The sequence below is a fragment of the Arvicanthis niloticus genome, chromosome 16 (assembly GCF_011762505.2).
Source record: "Arvicanthis niloticus isolate mArvNil1 chromosome 16, mArvNil1.pat.X, whole genome shotgun sequence".
NCBI classification, from domain to species: domain Eukaryota; kingdom Metazoa; phylum Chordata; class Mammalia; order Rodentia; family Muridae; genus Arvicanthis; species Arvicanthis niloticus.
The window spans coordinates 43,219,915-43,244,153 of record NC_047673.1 but is presented as its reverse complement, the minus strand read 5'-3'; the positions used below and the strand labels follow the sequence as shown (position 1 = coordinate 43,244,153).

The following is a 24,239-nucleotide window of genomic DNA, read 5'->3' as shown; positions in this document are numbered from 1 at the left end:
TACTGAGACTGTGAAAGTGAATAGGACGTTCTCTGTGGCAACAATAGCCAACTAAATGAGAGTCAAAACATTTGTCTAGGAAAAAAGTCTTATTCTGCTCTGAAAAGTTCATCTTCCCAGTTCACCCATGGATAGGCAAGATAAATGGTAATCAGTGCAATAAATCATGTGCTGTCTCTGAAAATATATGTTGTTTTGAAGATTTCATATTATTAAGCCACTTGAAACTAGGAAGGTGAACCCTACTCAATCATACTTAAAATTGTGGCAACGGAGATTTTCATCTCTATTTCAGACAAAGAAAGAAAAGGTTCAAATGTTCAAATAACACAGTAACAGGATTATAAGGGTCAACACGGGAAAGTCAAGTGCGTATTGGGCAATTGCGTATAGTTACAGCAAAGATAATAGCCTGCTGGAAATTAATTTTTGAATTTGTCTGGGCAGTAGAAGCTTATAGAAAGAGGTGATAACCTTAGATTCCACAGCAGGACAAGTGAATATCTTGTAAATGTCTTAGGTTTATTGCAAAAGCCTTGCCCAGCCTGTACCCAGAAGCTCATAAAGTGAGATGGAGCTGAAGAAGCAGGGAAACTGCCTGTGATACATACTCAGGCATAAGTGACGTTGTATTCTGTCCTGACTGTTATGTATAGTTGATTATTGGAAAAACAACGGTGTCATGGGAATCAGTTGTCTTGGGCAAAGCACCTACATAACAGATAACCCAAATTTAAAAAATGATCTTTACATATAATCTTCCTTCAAAAAATGGAATACCTGAGTCTTTTTGAAAGCCATGGTTTGAATGCTAAGTGGACCTGTCAGAAGGTAAAGGCAAAGTGGGATGGAGTTCTTTGGGATTGGTTGCTAAACATGTGCCATTCTGATTGGAAAAAAAGGGCCCATGGGGTATAAAATTCTCTTCTTTACGGGAAACGTGAGGGAGTGGGCATAGATGTTAACTTCTCCCGTTTGATAATAATAAGAGTTGTGTTTTCTACTGCACATAATTAGAAAATAAAAGATTTCTCTTTCTCTCTCTCTCTCTCTCTCTCTCTCTCTCTCTCTCTCTCTCTCTGCAAGAAGTTTTGGCTATAGTAATTGCAAAAAGGGCATGGTAGTGAAGACAGAAGTCCTATATTTTCAATCCAGTCCTAGTTTTAGGGAGGGAAGGGACAAAGGGCCTATTTAATTCCTCGAATGTTTCAAATATCTCCAAACATTGTGGAAAGCCCGTGGGGATATTAGCTAAACAAACTCACTGTCCCCAGGGAACTTATATAGATAAGGGAGAAATAAAATCACAGATACATAATAATTCAGTATAAGAAGAACATGACAGTGGCTAAGAAAACCTCTGTTAAGTGTGGCCAGCAGAAAGCCTCAAGATTATTCAGATCCCCAGGTAGGCAAATAGGGAAATGTGAGAACCAGAAAGCTTTACAGACTCTGTCTGTCTGTCTGTCTGTCTGTCTGTCTGTCTATCTATCTATCTATCATACACACAGACATACACATGGAAGAGCGGTTTACAGAACTGTATATGTATATAAAGAAGGAACTATGGCAACATTTCACTTTAATCCCCAAATACCTCATCAGGTTAAAAAAAAAAAAAAAAACCAAGCCAATTCTTTAAAACATATTCAAGCTCAGGTCACAGCATCAATGGCTGGGTGACTTTCTGCTGTGCTGAAGTCATTTGATAGTTTCAGGTCATTGCTTTTTCATAAATAAATATTTCCCCATCTCTGTTCATTTCTTGGCCTGCCCTTCTGCTTCCCACCTACATTATGCTTTTGATGTCCATTGGGCTGGAAACATTTTTTTAACCTGGTAGAACCTTTAATTTCATAACTGTTTTCAATTTTTCCTTGATGTCATAATGTATATTGTTTTGGGCTATGGAGAATCGGATAAAGTACCAGTAGAGCAAGCGAGACTTGTATTATACCTTTAAGGATTTTGTTTGAGGCTTTCTGAGACTCTCTCAGCCACAACAACATATTTCACTTCTCACTGACAGCTGTGTGAAGATATATAATGGTCTCATGCATTTTAAGCATATTGGCCTTTATATTTTTGGATTCTTCCTCCTAGGCACAACAAAATTGATTTGCAAGGGCATATGGTCCGAGTCGTTAATAAGTATGTAGTCCAGTGTTCATAAAGGTTTGAAGGACAATCCGCCAAGGCTTTATAATACTAAATGGACAAAATTTCCATGTTCAGATCTTTCGACAGTTTCTGATAGTTAAAAGTAGATATACTGATTGGTGCTCTAGGACTACCTTTACTGTCTTAAGTGGTTATTACACTGTGTGTGTGTGTGTGTGTGTGTGTGTGTGTGTGTGTGTGTGTGGTGTTCTAGGTACTCTTTATAGAGTATGCATGGAGCCATATCGTCCACCTTGTACATTCTATATAGTCACCTAGCACATGGTTAGAAGTTATCTGAGAAAAATCATCTGTATGAAGACAATTGGATCTGTCCCTAACAGGTATTATTGGAGCCTTGGGTATTTTAATATTGGGGCAAAATGTTCAGACTTCCATTAAAACTCATATTTGCCCATTTATTTTCTATAGGTTCCTCTTGAAATATACATCATATGGTGGGTTAGAATGAAAAGATACTAAAAATAGATATAGATTTTACTTATAAATATTTTGGTTCTTCAATTAAAACAGTGAACAGCTGCATGTTACTGCTGAATTAAAGTGTTCTGATGGTGGGACAGTTGTTCTTATAAGCTGTAAAACATCTGCCCGAGACCAGCCAGGTTTTCAGAATCTACATGATTAAAAAAAAAAATCGGGAGAGTTAGATGTGGGTGAGCACAAGATTTAACTAGATAAGTCACTTATCAGAGCACTTTCTTTCAGTGATATTAAGACTATTAACTAATGAGATTTAGTTGGGATAAGGAGGAGTGCCTGTCCAGTGTGCTGTCCAGTGAGATTTCAATGCCATCTCCTTTTATAAATGTCTTTTAGCAGATTTCAGATGCTAGATGGATCAGGTCATACCATTTGTATGAGGACATGGGCTTCAACCTGAGAACAATGAGTTGGAGTAACACTGTCACATACTGCAGGAAAGTTCTGAGGATCACATCCCTGGGCCCCTGCATTTCCCTTAGTGGATGATCTTATTTCCTTGTTTACTCAGAGAACGTAATCAATCAGTAGATACATAGCAATGCATGACTTCATAATGACAACGACTCCTATTTATACCTGTATCCTTTGCCCTCCATCCTGATGTTAAACTGTGTCTGACCTTGAACCTTCCTGCTTGCCTTGTTTTTTTTTTTTTAAATAGTGTCATAGCTGCTCTGTGGTCGCTTTCCATTACCTAATCTTTGCCAGCCATAGACAGACATGAGTCATCTCAAAACAAGCACAAAGTTGCCCATCTCCATTTCCTCTCCTGTTCTCCATGTCTGTATTTTATGTGCTTTGTGAATTTGCTCCGCCTTCTGCAGTCAGCCCTGCTCTCTAAGATCCCTCAGTCCTCCTACTTCCAATCAGGTCGTTGCCATTATTCCATGCCTGAAACTCTTGCTGTGGATTACTCCTGTGTGGCCGAGGCCAGGCTCGAGGCTCAGACTCTGTCTTACTCCATTGTCAGCAGCCTTTGAGTCCTCTTCCTTGAAATGCATTTTTGAGGTGCTCCTGGGATGTCTCACTTCCTGGGTTTTGCTCTTGCCTTGCTAGCTGCCCACTTGCTCCTTTGTTGTGTCCCTGTACTCTTTTCCTGACATCATGGCCTTCTTAGCCAGTTCTGCCTCCTCCCAAGAGCTTAACTCTGGTGGACCCTAGACCTTTGCTGTGTCTGTGCTGTTTGTCTGTACACAGTCCCTTCTATCTCATCTAATGTCACTGTTTTAGACAGTTTCTCTGCAGAACACTAAACAAAATTTGTATCTCCAAGCTCAGTTATCTCCCAAACCCCAGAATCCCATATTTATTTTCTTGATGTTTTCTTAAGAGATACCTTAACGTTAACATGCCTTAAAACCAAACCTGCTTTTTTCCCTTCCTCTCTGCTCCCTTTGGGTCTCTCTGTAACTTTTCTTTCTTATTATCAAAGCCCCAAACTCATCATCTTGGATCTCTGACTCTCCTGTTTCTCCTTCAATTTGTCTGCAAATACTTTCAAAACATGTTTAAAAATTTGTCCATTTTCAGTACTGCTACATCTTATGTTTCTTAGCTGGGTTTTTGCAGTTGTCTCATAAGTCATATTCAGGCTTTTACCTTGAACCCCTTCAGCCAAAATTCTATCTCGCAGCCACTGAGTGCATTTAAACTACTGATGTAGGTCATATTTTTGTTCTCCTCTATTACGGAGAAAACACCACTCCTTAAATTGGTCCTCTGGCCTCACAGCCTGATTCCTTTTATATGTCAAATCTCACTTATCTCATCCTACTGGTCCTCTCTGCAGTGGCCACCATGGCTTGTGACACAAGAAGGCATTGCGTTGTTACTGCATTTTCCAAAGACATGGATCATTCTCTTACCTCATTTAAAACTTCATCAAATGCCAATTCCCCAGGAAGATTATGGTATCTCCCTTTAAAAAGGCAATCTACTGCACCCCTGCCCCCATCCTTGATCCTCCACTCTCTTTCCTGTCTTTTCCTCCACTGGAGTATAACTCTACAGTATGGAGAAATCAAATTTGTTTTACTTAACAGTTATATGCCCAGCTTCTAGAACACAGCCTGAAATATACAAGGAAGTCAAGAAGCTTTTCTGAAATGAACTAATGCAATTAAACAGCCATGAATTGGCCATTTTTAGTATAAAGAGTTGTCTTTCTAGATGTCATGTACCACTTTGGTTGTCAGAGGATGTCAGTTGTAGACAGAGCAAAGAGAATACCATGAACTGTCATAGCTGTTGGCTTCTACAGTTTTTATGTAAATGATGTAAATTCTTGTCAAAGCTGTTAATTTAGCAATTTGAGAAGACTTCACATAAGACAATTAGGACTCATTGACTATTTTATTTGGTATTGTGACAGCATCTGAGCCTTTGCCAGGAGCCATTATAAACCTTGATGAAGTCAGAACTGTGTGAAGCAAAGAAGGGAAAAAGTCTAGGCAGAGAGTAGATGGGGAATGGGAAGCATCCAATTTTGTGAGTTCCCCTGTAGGGAAGGGAAGTCAGGTAATGTGGTGTTGGACCCGAAGGTGAAAAGCAGCAATGGGGTTAGCTTCTAAAGGTATTTGTAATTGGTCAGATTTTGGGTAGATGGTAAATTTTATATTTAAATTGTGAAAACATTGGGCCAGATGAGCTCAAAGCACAAGTATCTATTTTTCTTTAAATCAAGTACTGGGGGAACCTGCCAGACCTGAGTGTGGGTGTATGTGTGCATTTGTGTGTGTGTGTGTGTGTGTGTGTGTGTGTGTATGTGTGTGTATGTATGTGTGTGTGTATTAAATGGGGTATGATTCACCACTGACATTGCTGGAAGCTCTAATAGAATATTTCAGAGGGTATGTATACTTAAAACCAGATAAAGAATTAAAAAAGAAATGTAATAAAGAATTTATAGAACTGGATAAGGGGTAGTTGACATTGGAATGGTGGTAAAACAAAGTTTTGAGCCATTAATTTATAAGTAAAATGAAAGTAAGACTTTTAATCTGCGATCCTGAAAATATGGCCTAGTCTATACTTATATAAATGTTACTTATAATAGATCTATGTCTGCTCTTTATTTCTTCACCTTAAAAGTGTCCTGGATAGCTTAAAAAACTTTGTACATACCAGTTGCTTGCTATAGGAACCTACCTTGAAATCTGCTACTGTAGTCTATACTTGGCTTGAAGTGTATTAAAGACTCCAGGACAGAAAAGCAAGACTCTTCTTGTTTATCAATTTAGGACAGCTACATAGTCATTTATAAAAACAAAGCTGATGTAAATGAATATTTTCCCTTCACTGAGTACTCTAGTCTACCTTGCTAGTACTTGATAACCAATCATTCATAAGTCCTTGAGTTCATTTCTGTGTAGAGTCTGGCATGGCCTTAGTGGGGTGGAATGACATGGCTCCTGTCCCTGGGACAGGGGCAGCAGGGCATAGGCCTCCATAAGTATCAATGGCTGCTATGGATGTAAGGCTTGTTTGTACAATAATGTATATATTTCATTTTCCTCTGAGGAGTGTCCTCCCTGTTAATGTAATGACTCCATAAAAATAGAGATAGCTCTGCCTAGGAGTCTTGGATGTATCTATATCTCAGCAAAATGGTAAACACTGGGAACTTCAGTATAGCCCTTAAGGCTGTGGGAAAGAACTCCAAAAACATGAGTTCAAACATATGTAATTTCTCAATTATACAAAAATATAAGGATGCAATGTGAATTGTTATAAAGAGATTCACAGACCTAAAAGAACAGAGGCAGCCACATTATGAGCCAGCATGTCAGAAAGACACAAAGACAGGCAGATATAGATGCAGGCAAATTCCTGAGTTCCAGATCAGCCTGGGATAGAGCAAATTTAGGTCCAGACATGGTTGAAATGGTAATTCCAGGGTGGGGTCCCACCCAGCTAGCTTATTGTCTGTGCTTAACAGAGGCTGGCAGATCTCCAAATTCTTTTTGCAATGTTTACAAACAAAATGTGCTGCTGTTTCCTAAGAATCAAGGGGCTGAGGTCACAGGATGTTGATTCATAGGATAATCAAAAAGGAACCCAAAATGGATAACTGAATTGATATGTAAATAAAAAACTGGACTTTTGGTCTGCATGAAATGACCTAGCAGAAAAGGATAGCAATTCTTTTTTAGAATATTTCCCTAGCAGGAGCTGAGATGTCTGGAGATCTCTGGAGATCGAACACAGTTCAAGAATTTTTTTTTTCTAACAGGATTTCTGAGGTCAGAAATCCCAAGAATTACTTAGAGAGCTGAAACAGGTCTTTGATGTTTTCTAGCACCTCTCCAGAACGAATATAGCTTTTTAAGAATTTTTCTGGCGTTCTGAGTTCTATCAGAAAACCCAAGAGTTACTTTTAGAATCATTCTAAAATGATTTCTGACTTGGTCAGAAAACCCAACATGTTTTTTAATAGCAGCTTTTCTGACTTTGGTCAGAAAACCCATGAGCTATGCAGAGAGCTTTTAGAATTTTTACTAACAGAGAGAGCTGTCTCAACCAGTGACAGCTATCTTGAGCAGAAAGCTAGTTGTCTCGACCAGAGAGTTTTTTTAGAATAGCAAGAAAAAATCTGTCAAGAGCAGAGCAGAACATCTCCTTCCATTGATGTCTGACAAGGCCCTCTTCTGCTACATATGCGGTTGGAGCCATGGGTCCATCTATAGTTGGTGGTTTACTTCATGGGACCTCTGGCAGGTGGTGGTCTGGTTGGTTGATATTGTTGTTCTTCATATGGGTTGAAAACACATTCACCTCCTTTCTCTACTCCTCCATTGAGGACCTGGTGCTCAGTCTAGTGGTTGGGTGCAAGTATCCACCTTTGAATTTGTCAGGTTCTGGCAGAGCCTCTCAGGAAACAGCTATATCAGGCAAGCACTTCTTGGCATCCACAATAGTGTTTCAGTTTGGTGACTGTATATGGGATGGATCCCCAGGTGGGGCAGTCTCTGGATGGCCTTTCTTTCAGTCTCTTGCTCTACACTTTGTCTCCATATTTGCTCCCATGAGTATTTTGTTCCCCCTTCTAAGAAAGACCAGAAGCATCCATACTTTAGTCTCCCTTCTTCTTGAGTTTCATGTAGTCTGTGAATTGTATCTGGGGTATTCTGAGCTGTTGGGTTAATATCCACTTATTAGTGAGTGCATACTCTGTGTGTTCTTTTGTGATTGGGTTACCTTGCTCAGGATGATATTTTCTAGTTCCATCCATTTGCATAAGAATTTCATAAAGTCATTGTTTTTTATAGCTGGGTAGTAGTAATCCATTGTGTAAATGTACCACATTTTTTTGTATCCATTCCTCTGTTGAAGGACATCTGTGTTTTTTGAGCTTCTGGCTATTATAAATAAGACTGTTATGAACATAAACTTAATTTTATATAGTTTCAGAAGTAGAAGGATTTATAGTCTGGCTGTTAGTTTTACAAAAATTCTTATGACTTTCCTATAATTTCATGCATGTACACATGCATAATATAGCCTTGGAAAAGGTCATCTCAATTATTTATAGTGACTTTTATTTTTCAATTAAAAAGTGGCTATTCTTTCCAGTGACTGCATAGCAGTTGGACAAAATATATGTAAATAGATGAGTGCATTATTTGACTTGTTAGAGGTCATTTTTCTTTTAGGAATGAACCTGGTCACGGAGTAATAGAACCGGATTTAAGAATTTCATTGAAATTGTGTTTAGAGTTTGCATGTGTGTGTTAAATATGTATCTATTTTCCACTAGGCTGCTCCAATGAATGCTAAGGATTCTGGCTGGAAATTCTTGAGACTGTTTAATGGATATGTTTACAGTGGTGTGGAAACCTTAGGGAAGGAGCTGTTTATGTACTTTGGCCCCAGAGCTTTACGGTAAGATAAACCTGTGCAATGCACCATGCTGCACCATGTGTTAAGGTGAGTGGAAGGCTTTGCTAGCAGTTTCCCAGGTTTCACATCTAATCATCTAGAAAGTGTTCCAAATTTAAGGGTTCTCCAAGATGAAAGACTGGGAATCTACAACGGAAAGAAATGAGCACCAGAAGAATGCATTGTGTACTCATTACTTGTAAGCCTGTCCAGTTATTTCTCTTAAAAACCACTATCAGTAGGCCATCAGGGCTTCTCTAGTCCACCAGAGCCATGTCTCTGTTTTGATTTTCAACAAATGTTAATTACTTTCAGTAACATAGGTTATTTTGCATTTGTGACAGACTCGAGTTTGATTTTGGTGCATCACTAGATTTTTGTATTTTTCTGTCTTCTTTGTCTGAAGCTCTGCATGGAATTTGGGAACTTGAAGAATTCACAAACTTCCAACAGACACACTAAGTCATCCATTGTCTCAGGGTTTTTATGGGAATATGTAGATAATATAGGACAAGTGGACAAGTGCTCGCTCTCTCTCTCTCTCTCTCTCTCTCTCTCTCTCTGTGCATCTGTGTGTGTATTTGTGTGTGTGTATTTGTATGTGTGTTTGTGTATATATACTATATGTTTTATATATATACATACATAATATATATTTATATTTATGTTTATATTTATATGGTCTTTGTTGCCTTGATAACATTAGACATATATGACTACTTTTTTAACTTTTTCAGGTAAATGGAATAGGTCTGTGCTTTTCTATGTCTGTCAAATCACTGTGTGGTTTTAGAGTTTGCATCAGATTTTGCAAACAGTGAATAGGAGCTTGCTTCCTGGAATCTTGTTTGGTGATTCTTTATGATATTGACCAGTTATCACCTGAAAAGGAAAGAGCTGTTTCTGGACCCTGCACTTCTAACCAAGGGAAGGTGAGAAACACTCACAGAGGAGACATGGCTCGCTGGCTGTTATTTATTGCATCTCATCACCTGTATATTTGGAGTACTTCAAGTTTCTGTAATTACTTCTCCTTTGAGGTGCTCTTTTACTTGTCAGCAGCTTCTGTCCTTGGGCCACATTGTCACTTTATGTGTTTCCTTAGTCTAGAATTGATAACATCAGCATATGTCTGCTGGTTCATGCAGTAATGATGTATTGCCGGGTACATTATTACCTCGGTAGATTGATGTGGTTGAAGACTCTTAGCACTGGAGAGACTCATACACAGTGGAATCCATGGATGATAGTTGACAACATTGATACGTTATTGATTCTTGGTGTTCAGTGTAGATTTATTTTTGTAGGATGAGAGGGAGGTTTATCAAATGTTCCCCCACCACGCTGATAAGGAGGGAGTCGTTTCTCAGTGAAGGGCTGTCAGTAAGTGTTCCATGACGTTCTAAACAAGGGCAATCACATCTTCAAGCTACGTGAACTAGTGGCATCCCTAGAGAGTACCTATCTCAATATATGGGTAGGGAAAAAAAAAATTCACCGGCTTGCTTACTTTGAATTTTCTGCAGCCCTAATGCCTCTTCTGTGTAACAATTCAAGGTCACTGGTAGACAGCTGTTGGACTCTGAATTTAGTAATACATACTCAGCCAAATCCCATATTAAAATATGACTTTAAATTTAAAAAGTACACTTCTAACCTATTCTGTGTCTTGTCTCTTCATTTTGTTTAATTCTGTCTTTTGAAGATCAACTATTTTTAGTATTAATGACTTCTAAGTTTTTTTTTTCTTCTTTGGATCAAAGTTTTATAAAAATTTTAAAACGTTCCCTACCTCAAAGTCACTTATCACATTTTAGTTGTGTGCACTTACTATCTTAGTATGTTTAGGATACTGATCCACTCTGAGTTAAGTCTGAGTAGAGTGCAAGACAAGAGTTTTAGTGCTTTTTGATTGTATGTTATTTCCTCCCTGTTTATATTCCAATTGTCCTGACACCTGTTATGGTGGTTACCTTTTCTTTAGTACAGTTCTTTGCAACATTATTGAGAAAAGTTGGCCTCATATTTGTATTTCTGAGCTCGCCATATTCTTTAATGGATCATTTTCATCAATAATACAGTATTTTAAAGTAGTTTTAAACTAAAGTCAAACATGGTAGAAAATTTACCCTGCTATATTCATTTTATCTATTTTATTTATTCTTTGAGAATTTCTTACAATATCATTCCTTCCCTTCCTCCAACTGACTCTAGACCCTCCCACACTCTCTACCTAGCAAATTTTATGTTTTTTCTCTTAAACAAGCAAGCAAACAAACAAACAAACCAAAAATGGAGTTCAATCTGTATTACCCAACTACTCCTAAGCATGGGGCCTACCCTGAAATCTGGTTGATATGTTCAGTCATACCTCATTGAAGATCTTCCCCAGAAGCCATCAACTGTGAACAGCTTCTTGCTAAGGGTAGGACTTTCTCCTCTGCATCCTATCACAGTCTCTATAAATTCATATGTGCATCTGTCCTGTAGTATGTGAAACATACTGCATCCTTGATGTCATCTACCACCTCTGATTCTTACAGTTTTTCTGTCCTCCACTCCACATAGACCCCTGGGCCTTGAGGTGAAGGATGTGATGAAGACATCCCTTACAGGGTGGGCACTTTAACGTCTCTTACTCTCTGTTTGTGTTTCGTTGTGGGTCTCTATGTTAGTTACCATCTACAAGAAGGGACCTCTGATTAGGGTTGAGTGACACATTCATTTATAGGTACAGCAGCATGTCATCTTGAGGCATTTTGTTGCTATGTTCATTGAACAAAATAGTAGTAGGTTTCCTCTAGGGCCCATTACCTATTTAGTCACAGGTTTTTGGCTTCATTAGCAATGTCAGGGATGGGTTCTGTCTCATAGAATAGGTCTTAAATAGAAGAAAAAAAAAAGGTGTTCGGTTGCTCCCATAACATTCCTGCCACTCGTGCTCCAGTAGGCATATCTTATAGGCTGATCAGCCTTGCAGATCACAGGGGTCATAGCTGGCTGAGATTCATAGTAACCTTTTTCCTCCAGTCATGTGCATAGCAGCTTCCAGAACTATGAACTCTAGCCAGTACGGATGAAGCTTCCAGTTGAGTACCAACTGGATTTCATATTCTGTGCCATAAGTATGTGATAGAATAACAGGGTCTTACTGTCAACTTTGGTGATAGCCGGTGACGTCTGCGGGGAGGGATCTTCCCAATGACTCAAAAGATGTAGTCTGTTCCTGGTACTGAGGAGGTTATTTGGTAGCCTATGATGTATAGTTTGGGTATGGCCACCTCCATAATATGGTAGCTCTGTATTAAATTTATATATGTATATTTTAGGAAGCTTGTATATGTGTGTTTTAGGAAGTTTGAAGATTATTTTTGCCGTTTTATTTCTTATGGTTTTCCAAATCCTAGGCTCAGCTTTTTGACTGCTACAAAATTCTGATTGAGGATACTTGAGGATACTTGATAGAGCTTAGTGCTGAATCTGTGTGTCATTAGGTGCTCGCTGTTAGGTTAACAGTGTTGTTCCCTGCCCTATTAACACAGACCATTTGTTAAAATTTCTTTTATCTGTATTCTTAGTTTCAAGCTTCAGTCATATTGTATATTTCGAGGTAAGTTGAGGCTTTAGTTGAAATCTGTTGCTCTAACAAACACTCTGACCAAAGCACCTTAGGTAAGAAAAGATTTGTTTTAGTTTACATTTCCAGGACATGGTTTATTATTGAGGGAAGTTGCGCATCAATTCTATCAGAACTGAAACAAAAACCACGAACAAACACTGCTCACAGGCTCATACTTAGCCAGCTTTCGTATATAGCCTAGGAGGGCTATCATCAAGACAACGCCCCAGAGACATGCTCACAAACCAACCTAACCCAGCCAATCCTCACCTGGGCTCTTCCTCATAGATGAGTCTAGGCTGTGTCAGGTTGACAGTGAAGGTTGTCCAGAACAGTTGGTGGGACAGTTGTACTATTATAAAGGATTGTTTTTAAAATTTGAATTTTCAATTCATCTCTATTAAAATGTTTGACTGTGCCTTGGCCCTGCAAGTTTACTGACCTCAATTATTCTAGTTTTCCTATTTGCATATTTTGGTATTTATTGAGTGTTTTGTTTTGAGATAAGCAGTCTATGTAAACAGTTAGAGCATCTGTGAACCTCGGCATTTTCAGTTCTTCCTTCCCCAAAATATATTTTCTTTTTCTCGAGCGCACTACCGAGGAATCTAACTGTGATATTGAGTAGACTGTGAGATAAGATGCCCTTACTCTCTTTGCTGTTTCCTTTATTATTTTTTTTTTCTGCATCAAGAACTACCTTTCTTGTTTGTATGGGATAAAACATCAACACATAGCCGCACTAGTGCAGCGGGGATAGGTTGCTGGCAGACAGGATCAAACAAAGGAGGGTGGCTTGGGAGCTAAAAAAAAAAAAAAAAAAAAAAAAGTTTATTGAAAGCTACTGTCAAGGAAGCTAACAGGTCAAGAGTTGGACATGGCTGCTCTACAGCACTTTTGTCCCTCGTGGGGTTTCCTTACAATCCCTAGTACTCTGTTCAGCATCCCCCCTGCAGTGCTATCATATAGTCCGATAGCTGTTGGCTGGACCAAAAAAAAGTACTTGCTCTTTCCGTGATGCTCCCTTACTTTCCTCAGTTAATGCCAGGAGAAGAGGGACTTGAGCTCACCTTGCTTTGCCATTGTATACCCAGCATTCCAAAGAGTAGCTGACTCAGTAGAAATTCAGAAACAGGTCTGTTCTAGGTAACAGAGTTTGCTCTAGATGGTACTACTTTGCCTTGTCTTGTCTGTGGCCCTCCAGAGAGCCTTATCTGTGTGTTCAGCTCTTTCATTGCCCCCTTGAGGTGGGACTAGAAAAGAGTGTTTTAGGGCACACTTCGGGCTGATGCTCTTTCTTTTCGCACTTCACATACATGGTGAATTATACTGACTGATTCTTATCATAATCGTATCAAACCCTCTACTTCATTGTGATAGTTTATCCTTTCTGTATTTGTTTTCATGAGAGATGTTACCCTAAAGTTTTTATATTCATATATACTTCTGTTTAATTCTGGTATTAAGATAATACTGTCTACCAGTGAATTGTTAACTTTTCTGTCCTGACCTTTATGTAGATTTGTATCGATACACTATTAACTTGCTCATTGTGTTTGGAGGCCTTGGAAGCAAAGACAAGGCAATACAGATTACAAAAAAAAAAAAAAAAAATGTAACAATCAATAGGATGATTAATATAGACTATCAACTTACAGGATCTGGAATCACCTAGAAGATCAGCCTGTGGGCATACCTGAGGAAGTTATCTAGATTAGATTAGCCTCTAGGTGTGCCTATAAAGGATTTTCTTGATGAAGTTAATTGAAGTATGAAAACTTAGCCCAAAGAAGAGCAACTTGTATACTTGCCTGAATAAAACGGGGAATGTGGTTGAACAGAATACAAATGGCTTTCTTCTTCCTTATAGCAGAGGCAATATAGATGGACTTTTCAAGCCCCAACTGCCTCTATAGGGATATATATATATATATGTATGTATATATATATGTATATATATACATACATATATATATATCCCTATATCTATATCTATATCCTCTATAAAGGTATATACTTATGAATATATAATGACATGGTAGGGATATTTACTGTCTTGAAAAGGAAATATGCTACCCTAATAGAGATGAATATGTGCATATATATACATATATATATACACACACACACATGTGTGTGTGTGTGTGTATTGCCATAATAGGGATATATATGTATACTCCATTGAAGTTTGATTCAAGACAAACCCTTCTTTCTTAGATTGTTTTGTCAGGGTTTCTAATCACAACAACACAAAAATTGGCAACGTCAGAGAAGAGTTATACAGATTGAATGAAGATTTTGAGATAAGTCAGATGGTCTAAAGCAAATACTTGTACCTCTAACCCAAAGAAAAAACAGACACTTTTATAGAATTAAATGGCTGAGAATTTTCCTTAGCAAACCTGATATGGTAGAAGTTCAAAGAACCTCAAATAAAAACAAATATCCCTCACACATACCTAGTCATTGTACTAAGAAGCACAGATAAAGACAAATTCTGGCAACAACTAGATTGAAAGAGACATGTGTAGAAACAAAGTTGAAAAGTGCGTTGGGCTTTTCATCAGAAACTCTGCAAGACAGAAGTCAGCAGGGAAGCCTCCAAATTGCCAGAACAATAAACCTCTCAACTGAGAATTCTAAACTCCCCAAAAGTGTGTATTGAGAATGAAGAGGACAATGAAGGAAGCAAATAAAGAATGAGAATCCAACCCAGCAGAAGCGCAGTGGAGAGAGAAGTCTGTCTGTCTCGCATACGGAATAAATAGCCAGTAATATTTGACTCTCCAGGAAGAAAGAACAGTAAGTGTGTAAACAACAGCAAATAGATTTTTTCCCTTAAAACATGTCTAAATCAATACCTCTCGCTTTATTTCTGTCATCCTATGTTTAAGTTCATTTACCAGTGCGTTTGTTAATCTGTTCCTTGAAGAACTTATCTGTCATATTTTTACGTTAAATCTGTTAAAAAAGTTTTTCACCTGTTTATGAGTCTCAGCACCAGGTCTCTTAATATATCAATCATTACTATCAATGAGTGATTATATAATGTGAAATTACTATGGTTAGCATTTTAAGTATCATATTTTAATTAAAATTAATTTTCCATCGCCTGTTTTGGTTGATATTTTCTTATTTGTGTAATCTTATATATCATTTCTGGAATAGCCTTACATAAAGACTTAAACCATAGTAACAGCTTTTCTGTTGAGTCCATAGAGTGTGAGACTAAGTAAATCTATTAGTAGTTGTTTGTTGAGTTTGGTGGCTGTTGTTGCTTTTCCTTGTTTTAGTGACTTCAGAACTCCAGGTCCTTAAAGATCTGCTGTAAGGATAGCATTAGGCAGGTACAGGGCCCTCTGAGAGGCCATCCATCAAGGAACCGCCCCCTTCTGGTGCTTATGGCTGAGCAAGCACCTCCCTTCTCCGTCCTTTTCCTACTGGACTAAAGGCTGCCTTGAGATGCAGTGGGATGGTCCTTAGCAGTCAGTAAGATGTCTGCAGCCTCCCACTGTGTTGTCCCACATGCTCCTTCTCATATTGTGCAAAAAAAGCTGGGGAAACTGAGGCCATTGCTAAAAAGAGAGTAGGTAGCTCAATTATTGGTAGATCAAGAATGGCTGAGGTGGGTCTGCTTGGTGTGGGGAGAGTGAGAGCCCCTGCCAGCTGCTGACCCAGAACATCTGTCCTTCCATTCCCAGCTCACACTTGGAGTCCCTAGGGGACCCTGGGGGAAAATGCTGCTCACCCTCTCCCTACCTCCTGTCAGTATTGGGGTCCTACCCTGGGCTGAGCAGTTGCTGCAGGCTGTGAAATAGGCATTATCTATGAAAGAGTCCTTTGTGATGTCAGTGTGGGCTCTGTCCCTGAAGACCCGGAGTCTGCCAGGCTCAGTAACACCAAGCTCCAGATTGCTGCCTCAATCCATGGGTCTTCTATGCCACGATGGCCAAGTATTACCATTGTGAGATCAAATGCTTCCTTCAAAGAAATTAATGAAGTGTATCACAGGCTGGCTTTGCACTCCCACCCCAACAAGAACCTGCCAAGCGGAGAGGACACTGGAAAATTCCAGCTGCTCTCTGAGGTCTACAAGCCCCTGTCGTGCACTAAAAAGAGATCTATGTATGACTCTGAGGTCGATGTCAGTCTTTCACGTTTGATTTGTAAACAACAAAAAGAGTAAATGGTCACAAGATTACAGGAACAAAACAAAAACAAAGAAAAAAGGAAAAAACAAAACAAAACAAAATGAACAAAAAAAATGCTTTTTGGAAAGTATCCAGGAGAGGTATGGAAGAAGGGGACAGACAGCCCAGACCATGGGCCAATGGTGGTAAATGAAGAGGAACCCCTGAATCCAAGTGAACAGATAAGAGCAGCCCAGCCCAGCCTGGGCAGCCATGAGGGGCCATAGTTAATGATTGAAGGTATTAAATGTGGCTGTTAAGTTCCTGTAGACAATTCTCCTATCCTTCAGGGTGGGGTGTGTTACTGCAGGCCCACTGTGTGGCGGCTGCAACTCAGTCTACCCAATACCCTCCAGCACGGTGGCCAACTACTACCAATTGGTATCTATACAGTCAAACACTTCCCAGGAAATTATTGAAGCTTATTGCAAGTTGGTATTGTGCTGGCACCATAACAAGAACCTCCCCAAAACCAAGGAAGCTGAGACTTTCAGGCAGGTGTCAGAGGTGGATGCTAAAAAGTGATCAATGTATTATTGCGAGATCTATGAGAGGGCTGGAGGTAACCATGGCTTGTCCCCAGGTGTACATGGGGCCTTTTTGGTCTTCAAAAAGTTCTAGACATCCATGAAGGCCTTCTTGTCTTCCAATAACCTGGGTGTGTCAGGGGCAAGCCTCACTGCCTTCTTTTTCACGTTCTCTTGTGTGTTGAGCCAGTCTTCATCCAAACTAGATGTTTTAGTTGTCATCTGGTCCCTCAGTTTGAGGTACACCTCTTGGACTGGGAAACACAGCATTGTCTAGTTTTACTGATGTGGATTCAGAGAGGCTGAGCTACTTGTTCGAGGCTGCAGAGCAAGGAAGGGGGGAGTCTGTCCCACAAGCAAGTTGCAACCCTGTGTAATGCTGTAGTTTCAGGGAGGCCCTGAGAGCCTCTAAAGAAGAAATACAGCAACTCTTATTTCCAATGTAGGGGACATTAAGGACTAAAGGGAAGTTTTTCTGGTAGAGCTGAATGAGAGGCCAGCTAGGGACTCAGGATTTTTGCTCACAATTCTGTGTTATTTAAATGACATAAAATTGCAAATGTCCTGGACACATCAAAGAATTAGGATGTTCATAAGGTAAAAGGACCCCTTCCGGACAGATGTTCCACTTCTCACGAAGCCAAGTTCTGCTTGGCTGTGTATCTTCCTGGACAACACTCTACCTTTATATTTGTGTGTATACGTGATGCTGAGGCTATGGTGTGACTAAACTTTCCTGGGGAGACATAACACACATGTCTATTCACCACAGGGAGTTCAGGAGAGCTAAGTATGGATCCCACCAAAGTCCAACTTGGTGAACAATTGCATTGGGTTGTATTGGGGTTATTCATGGAATATGGTGAGGTTTGCTTACAGGAACAGAACTGACTCAAAGACAGCTGTATCACCCAAGTCCACCCCAGCAGGAATGACAACTCACAGAAGCTGGGAACCTGGAGCATACTGCACAGCCTGCAGACAGCTGAGCGGATTGGAGAGTGTCCTTTCCAAGTACCTCAGTTGGTCTAAACCTCTTCCAGGCAGCTCTATTGGTTTCTGCTTCTTCCAGGCAGTTGCTCTGGTCTGAGCCTTCTTTGCAACCTGGCTTTGTCTCTCTAAGAGAAACTCTCAGCTTTTATTGTTTACCCTGGCAGAGAGGAGCCTAGTGAATCTGGTCAGTTTCCAGGACTTCATGAACATATTTTGAGTTGTTTACCTTCAGGAGCTTCCCTGCAGGATGCAATATTTCAATCTCAGAGGAGACCTCTACAGTAGAGTTGGACTAGGGACGTCTCACATCATAAGCAAGCAGGCCGACTTTTACATCCCAAGCTGACACAGATAGTTTTACCTTTTTTCAAATCTAAGTTATATTCTGGATCATTTATAAATACATAAAAATGGACATTTAATTAACAGTGTATCTATGGGTGGTTTGTTGGTTCTTTGAGACAGGGTATCAAAGTCACAGGCTGGCTTCAAGCTTGCTTTATGGCCTTGAATGTCTGACCTTCCTACCTCCATCCCCCTACTCACTGTGCTTTAATTACACCTCCTGGACTGGTTTATTTTACATGAATTTAGGGGGAATCAAAAGTCCCAGGGTTTGGGGTTCAACTCTATAACTAAATATAACATTACTACATCCTGCAGTGCACAGAGCGATTGGCTTATTTCGTGCATTTCAGCACATCCGCACATGGCAGCAGGATCAGGGAACATTCAGACTCAGGTCACTTCCAGGGATGGTCTGTTTCCTCATGGCATCACAGTGCCCCCTCTGGCAGCAGTGCTGAGGTTCAGGGAGGCGGCAGCGGTGGGCTTGCAAACTTCACTGAGCTTCCTTCTGTATCTGTAAGACTTGCTTCCTGGCTGTGCGCGCCTGTCTGTGGGGTGACTTTTGTGCACCCTTCTTCCTGTTGTTTTGAAAGTAGGTGAGTTGTTTATTCTTTGGTTTAACTGTTGCTGATTTTTGTGTTTTGTTTTGTTTTGTTTTCTTGCCACCAGTTTCACAGCTTAGCCCTGGCTGGTCTAGAATTCGTTGGGTAGACCAGGTTGGCATCGAACTCACAGAGTTCTCTGTCTCTGCCTCCAAAGTACTAGCATTAAAAGCATGTGCTACCACACCTGGCCCTACCATTCTTTATTCTAGCTTTATAATCTGGGTTTTAAAATGTCTCGCAAACTTGTCTACCATTCTGCAAACATTTTAAACATTAATATTCATTTGGAACATTAAAAAAGGAGAACTCTCTCTTACTGCCACTGCTGCATGGGTGGTGATAGGTAGTTTCTTCTTTTTCTGCTCCGTTGTCAGGTTTCCACCGACTTCACAAATCCGGATCACAGAGGGAATCTTCACGCTCCCTCCTCTCGAAAAAGACTAATGTTGCTTATTACCCACGACTACAGATAGAACAACGGAGACAAGGTCCTAATTTCTTCCGAACAGGTCTTTGTGTGGACCACAAGGTTGCAGTGTTTCAGAATCAGATTCTTGCCATAGCTTCTACAGATGTTTTCGAGTTCTGAATGTCCCTCTTCTTCCTGAAGGAACAGGTTCTCTTTGAATCATTGCAGGATTCTGTGCCAGTCTTGCCTCCCTGGTTCATCTCCGGGCTGATAACTTTGGTTTGCCCTGACTCTCAACAGCAGGTGTGCTTTAGTCAGCACCTAATGGCAAGAGGAGGCTTTCCTATCCTGTTTTAGGCTTTTACACTCAAGTCAGAGCTAAATGCACTGCTTGGGCAGAGGTCTCGTGATCCCCCTCCCCTTCAGCCACACCCATCAATACTTCTGCTTCGTGTTAGAGAGGCTTCCGAAGCACATAACCTTTCAAAAGGATGCTGCTGTGATTGTAAAGGCAGCACTTTTCAGTCTCTTGACCTGAGCATCCCCTTTCACACCCGATTCCTCCATGCGGACCGAAGCGCATTCTCAGGACTGCAGGGATTACAAACCGTTGCACTACTCCACACTTGGTATTTAAAATTGTCCTTTAAAAATTAGCTCTTTTCTCCTTATCCACTAAGTGATTGATTGATTGATTGATTGATTGATTGATTAATTAACTTTTGTGGTGGCTTTCTCTTGAAATCTGTTTCCCGGAGGTAATATGGGCTCACGAGATAATACATACAGCATAAAACATCAGGGTCAGTGGTCAGAACGGCCTGGACTCTGCTGTGCCTCAAAGACTTTCAAGATGCCAATATATTCTTACTCTAAAAGGTAAGTAACAATCCCTTTGTTTGTTAATTAGAGCTCAGTCACAATTACCTATTTAATATTATAAATCCAAATCAATACGAGGTAAGTAGTTGTTTTATATGCGTGCTGCCCCTAAATTGAACGTATTTCCAAGACAAAGGTGCACTTGCTTTATTTGTAGTTCTTATTGGGGCTACTCCTGTGTTTTACGTGGGTCGTGACCTTTGCGGTTTTTGATGTGGATATGGTTTCACTATAGAAAGTGATTTAGATTCCACTTTATGAGCCATGCAACTGCAGAGATTTTCGATATGATGGCTTCTGGGCATGACAGTTGTACACCTTTCACTGGGGCTGAACCTCCATAAGCTAAATTATGAAGTACTTACAGGCACACATTTTTCCCGTCAAGAACTATAGGGCATGTAAAATTCGTTTCTGATTGATAGTGGGGCTCACAGAGTTTAAAACCCGCATTTAAAAGTTAGACTTGTTAACCTTGTGTAGCAGTGTGACACAGTGCTGTGCGAGTAGGAGCACACAGCAGGAACATTTGCTGCCAGAAGAACCATATTTATTAACTCAACAAAGCCATGAGGAAACAGATTTGAAAGGCAGAACATAGTATTTCATCTTGAGAATAATTTTTGATCTTCATCTTGCAAAATCACTTCTTTTTAACTGGACAGGCTAATCAATTCTACAAAATCTGAAAGGTTATGAATTTTTCATCACTCTATTGTGGCTTTCCAGTTAACTGTAAATATTTATAAATACCTTCTTCCCCAATATGTATAAAAGTTACTGAAAATGAAAAGAATTGTACAAGCTTTGTTTATTCATCTTTTTTCTATCTCTTTCTCACAAATCTCTCTCTCTCTCTCTCTCTTTCTCTCTCTCTCTCTCTCTCTCTCTCTCTCTCTCTCTCTCTCTGTATGTGTGTGTGCATGTGTGTCCGTGTCTGTATGTATGCATTCATGTGCTTATATGCATGTATGTGTATGTCTGCATGTCTGCATGTGTGTATGCATGTGTCTGTTCGTGTGTGCGTGTGTATGCATGTATGTATATGCTTTTGTGTGTGTTTGTGTGTGTGTATGTGTGTTGAAATGTCTCAGTGCTTAGCTCAAACAGTGGGCCAGTAATGCATATATTAACCTATAGACCTTAGGTTGCAATAGGTAAATCTTCTAGTTCACTATGCTAAAATAAGGAATCTTAATGTTAGTGACTTTGTAGAATTTATAAACAAACCATAACCAATTTTTAGGCTTATGCTTTTGTATAAATATATATAGAAGGTTGCTAAACTGTTCTGTGAAGAAAGATATTTTATCCAACTTCAGAAAAAACAGCTATGTTCTTTTGGGCTAAGTGTTGGGAACTTAAAATTTCAATAGGAAGTGCTTTTAGCTACCTTCATTTTTCCTTTTTAAAAATAACTATCCTGAGTAACATTGGTTTGTTTACAATTTTTAAAGGCAAATAAAATGAGGTTTCATGATATGCTTTTGTTTCTCAAAAATGGGCTGGCTGTGTTTCAGGATTCATTTCGGGATGAAAGGCTCCATCTTGATTAACCCCCGGGAGTGTAAAAATAGAGGTGGAGTTTCTCCGGCTTTTGAAGTGCAGCTCACCAATGACTTGATCTGTTTCTTCGACTCTTCAGTAGAACTCAGGTTAGTTTAAAAAAAAAAAAAAAAAAAAAAAAAAAAAAAGCAAGTTTTAACTCCTTGATTAAAAAAATTAAAATGAGATACTAGGACAAGGAGCGGAGTTTTTTTTTTTTCAGTTTTGTTTTTTTGTGTCTTGTTCTTCAGCTGGTATTGAAATTTTTTGTTTGTTTGGTTGGTTTTGGTTTTGGTTAGTTGACGGAAGAACAGATGTGAAAATTGTAGCAAAGAGAATAAAGATTAGTAGAGCAAGATTCTGATAAGGGCACTAAGTACTTTAGCTGCTAAACAGTAGAACCTGGATCCATAGTTTGGTTACAATATCACACATGTTGTTTAATGAAAACTGTATAATCAATAAGATGTCACTGTCACTAGGACTGTCATTGTTCGCCCAAATAGCTCATATTCTATAATATAGATAAGTGTTTGCATTTAGTTCAAAGCCCATTTCATGGCTCCAAAATTATGAAGCAGACTTATGGTTGATATACTTCCTTCTACAGAAATTCAGTGGAAAGCCAACAGCGAGTCAGAATGATGGAAGAGTTGGATGTGTGCTCAACCAAGTTCAGTTTCTCAAGAGCAGAAAATGAAGTGAAAAGGCAGAGGGATCGGATGCTGTGTGATGTGTTACTGGATCAGAGAGTGCTGCCTGGCGTAGGGAACATCATCAAAAATGAAGCTCTCTTTGACAGTCGTCTGCATCCGGCTGTTAAGGTATAAGTAGCTTAAACTTTGTTTCTAACTTGTTTTTGAGGACAATAGGGATCCAATGGGAAACGGAAAACTGTGCTGGAGCGACATAATCTCCATGGGTGTTGTTATCAGTCTCTGATTCGAAAACCCTTTACAGGTCAAGTGACCATTTCACAGGGCCACCTAAGGCCATCGTTAAACACAGATATTTTCATTATGATTCATAACTAGCAAAATTACAGTTATGAACTATAAATGAAAATCAATTGATGGTGGTGAGTCAACAGAACATGAGGACTCATACTAAAGGGTCACAGTATTGGGAAGGTTGAGAACCACTGCTCGACACACTCCAGGAATCTCCAAGTCTTGGCATCAAGTGCCAGCTCCTTAGAATGGCCGTCTCGGACTCCCTGTTAGAATGGCAGTGTCCCACTTTCTGCCCTCAATTGTCCTTAGTTTACTTTGGTTTTATTTTCCCCATACCTTGCATTGGTTTTACGTTCGAATATATTTTACTCATTACACTTACTGTTTAAAAAAAAAGTGTCTTCTGCAGCTACAGTGCCACCTGTGGCGAAGGCAAGTGTTCTCTTCAGTGATGTTTCCTAATGTCTGAGCAGTGTCTAGCGTTAGAGAGGTCTTTGTGGAATGTGGGAATGAACAGAATAGGCTTGCCATTAGCTTTTTCTATGTGGCATATTAAATGTACACTCTACACCACCTGCATGCATTCTCACCCATCGCTGTCAACAATAGGGGAAAAGAAGTTTCAGTGAGTGATAGGATGAATTCAGGCAGCAAGAACGAAAGGGTCAGTGAGCAGAGAGCCAAAGAAAACTCACAGTCCTTGTTCAATTAGCTTAGATTGATTGGCATGAAGAGGAAAACCGTTAGACTTCCAGAATGGTATATGGACCTTAGGGATGGACTTGGTTTTGTTTTTAGTTCTCCAACTGGAGAGACTCATGCTCTTTTTTTTTTATTTATTTTTAATTTTTTTAATTTTTTTATTTTTTTTAGAAGAGACAATTAGAGAGAGGGATGTTAGAAAATAGTGATGGACCGAGGAGGGTCTTAAGCCAGGAGAGACTAGAATGGCAGCTTTCGTACATTTGTTTCTAGGGAGGAAGTCTGCATTGAAGGCTCGTATCTACATCTATGACTGCTAACTCAATTCTAACAATACCAACTATTTCTACTAAATAGAATATATTAAGTAAATTATTTTTATATAAGTTCACATATACCTCTTTGTCTTTTGCGTATAGTTTCTTGTTGGTTTTGATAAAATCCAAGTCATTAGTAGTTAAACTGTAAAAGAAACCAGTTAATGACAGTTTTAGGATAGGTTCTGCTTTTTAGCACTTTGAACAACTTAGCCCAATGCAGCAATACTGCAATAGGATCTTAACAAAAATGAGCTTCTTAAAATCACTTGGGCTTCTCTGGAGAATGTTTTCTAGAACTGATCCGAGGGCATCCGAGGGCAATGGCTTACTTATCATGTAGGAGGCCCTGGTTTTGATCCCCAACATCAGAGCCAGAGAGTGGTGAAGCAAAAGAATGTACAGGAATGTTAAATCTGTTTTTCTCTTTAAGAGAACTAGTATGCAAGGTTATAGTCATGAATAAATTATGAAACTATGTTCTTCCACTTAGGTGTGTCAACTATCAGACGAACAGGCCCATCACCTTGTGAAGATGACCCGGGATTTCAGCATTCTCTTCTACAGGGTAAGAGCAAATATTTACAATGCCTTTACCAGGGTGC

At 39.5% G+C, this 24,239-nt stretch overlaps 1 protein-coding gene across 2 annotated transcripts in view; it reads left to right on the top strand.

Annotated features, from left to right (window-relative positions):
* Positions 1 to 24,239, top strand: part of Neil3 (nei like DNA glycosylase 3) — a 48,933-nt gene that overhangs the window by 4,783 nt on the left and 19,911 nt on the right. Inside the window, exons 2-5 of one of the 2 annotated variants that reach the window (XM_034520699.2) lie at positions 8,423 to 8,547; positions 21,638 to 21,772; positions 22,273 to 22,486; positions 24,128 to 24,202. In XM_034520699.2, the coding sequence (XP_034376590.1) occupies positions 8,423 to 8,547; positions 21,638 to 21,772; positions 22,273 to 22,486; positions 24,128 to 24,202 (549 nt within the window). Of the gene's footprint in view, positions 1 to 8,422; positions 8,548 to 15,447; positions 20,115 to 21,637; positions 21,773 to 22,272; positions 22,487 to 24,127; positions 24,203 to 24,239 lie in introns of those variants that run through there. The other variant, XM_076914150.1, reaches the window with a different exon arrangement.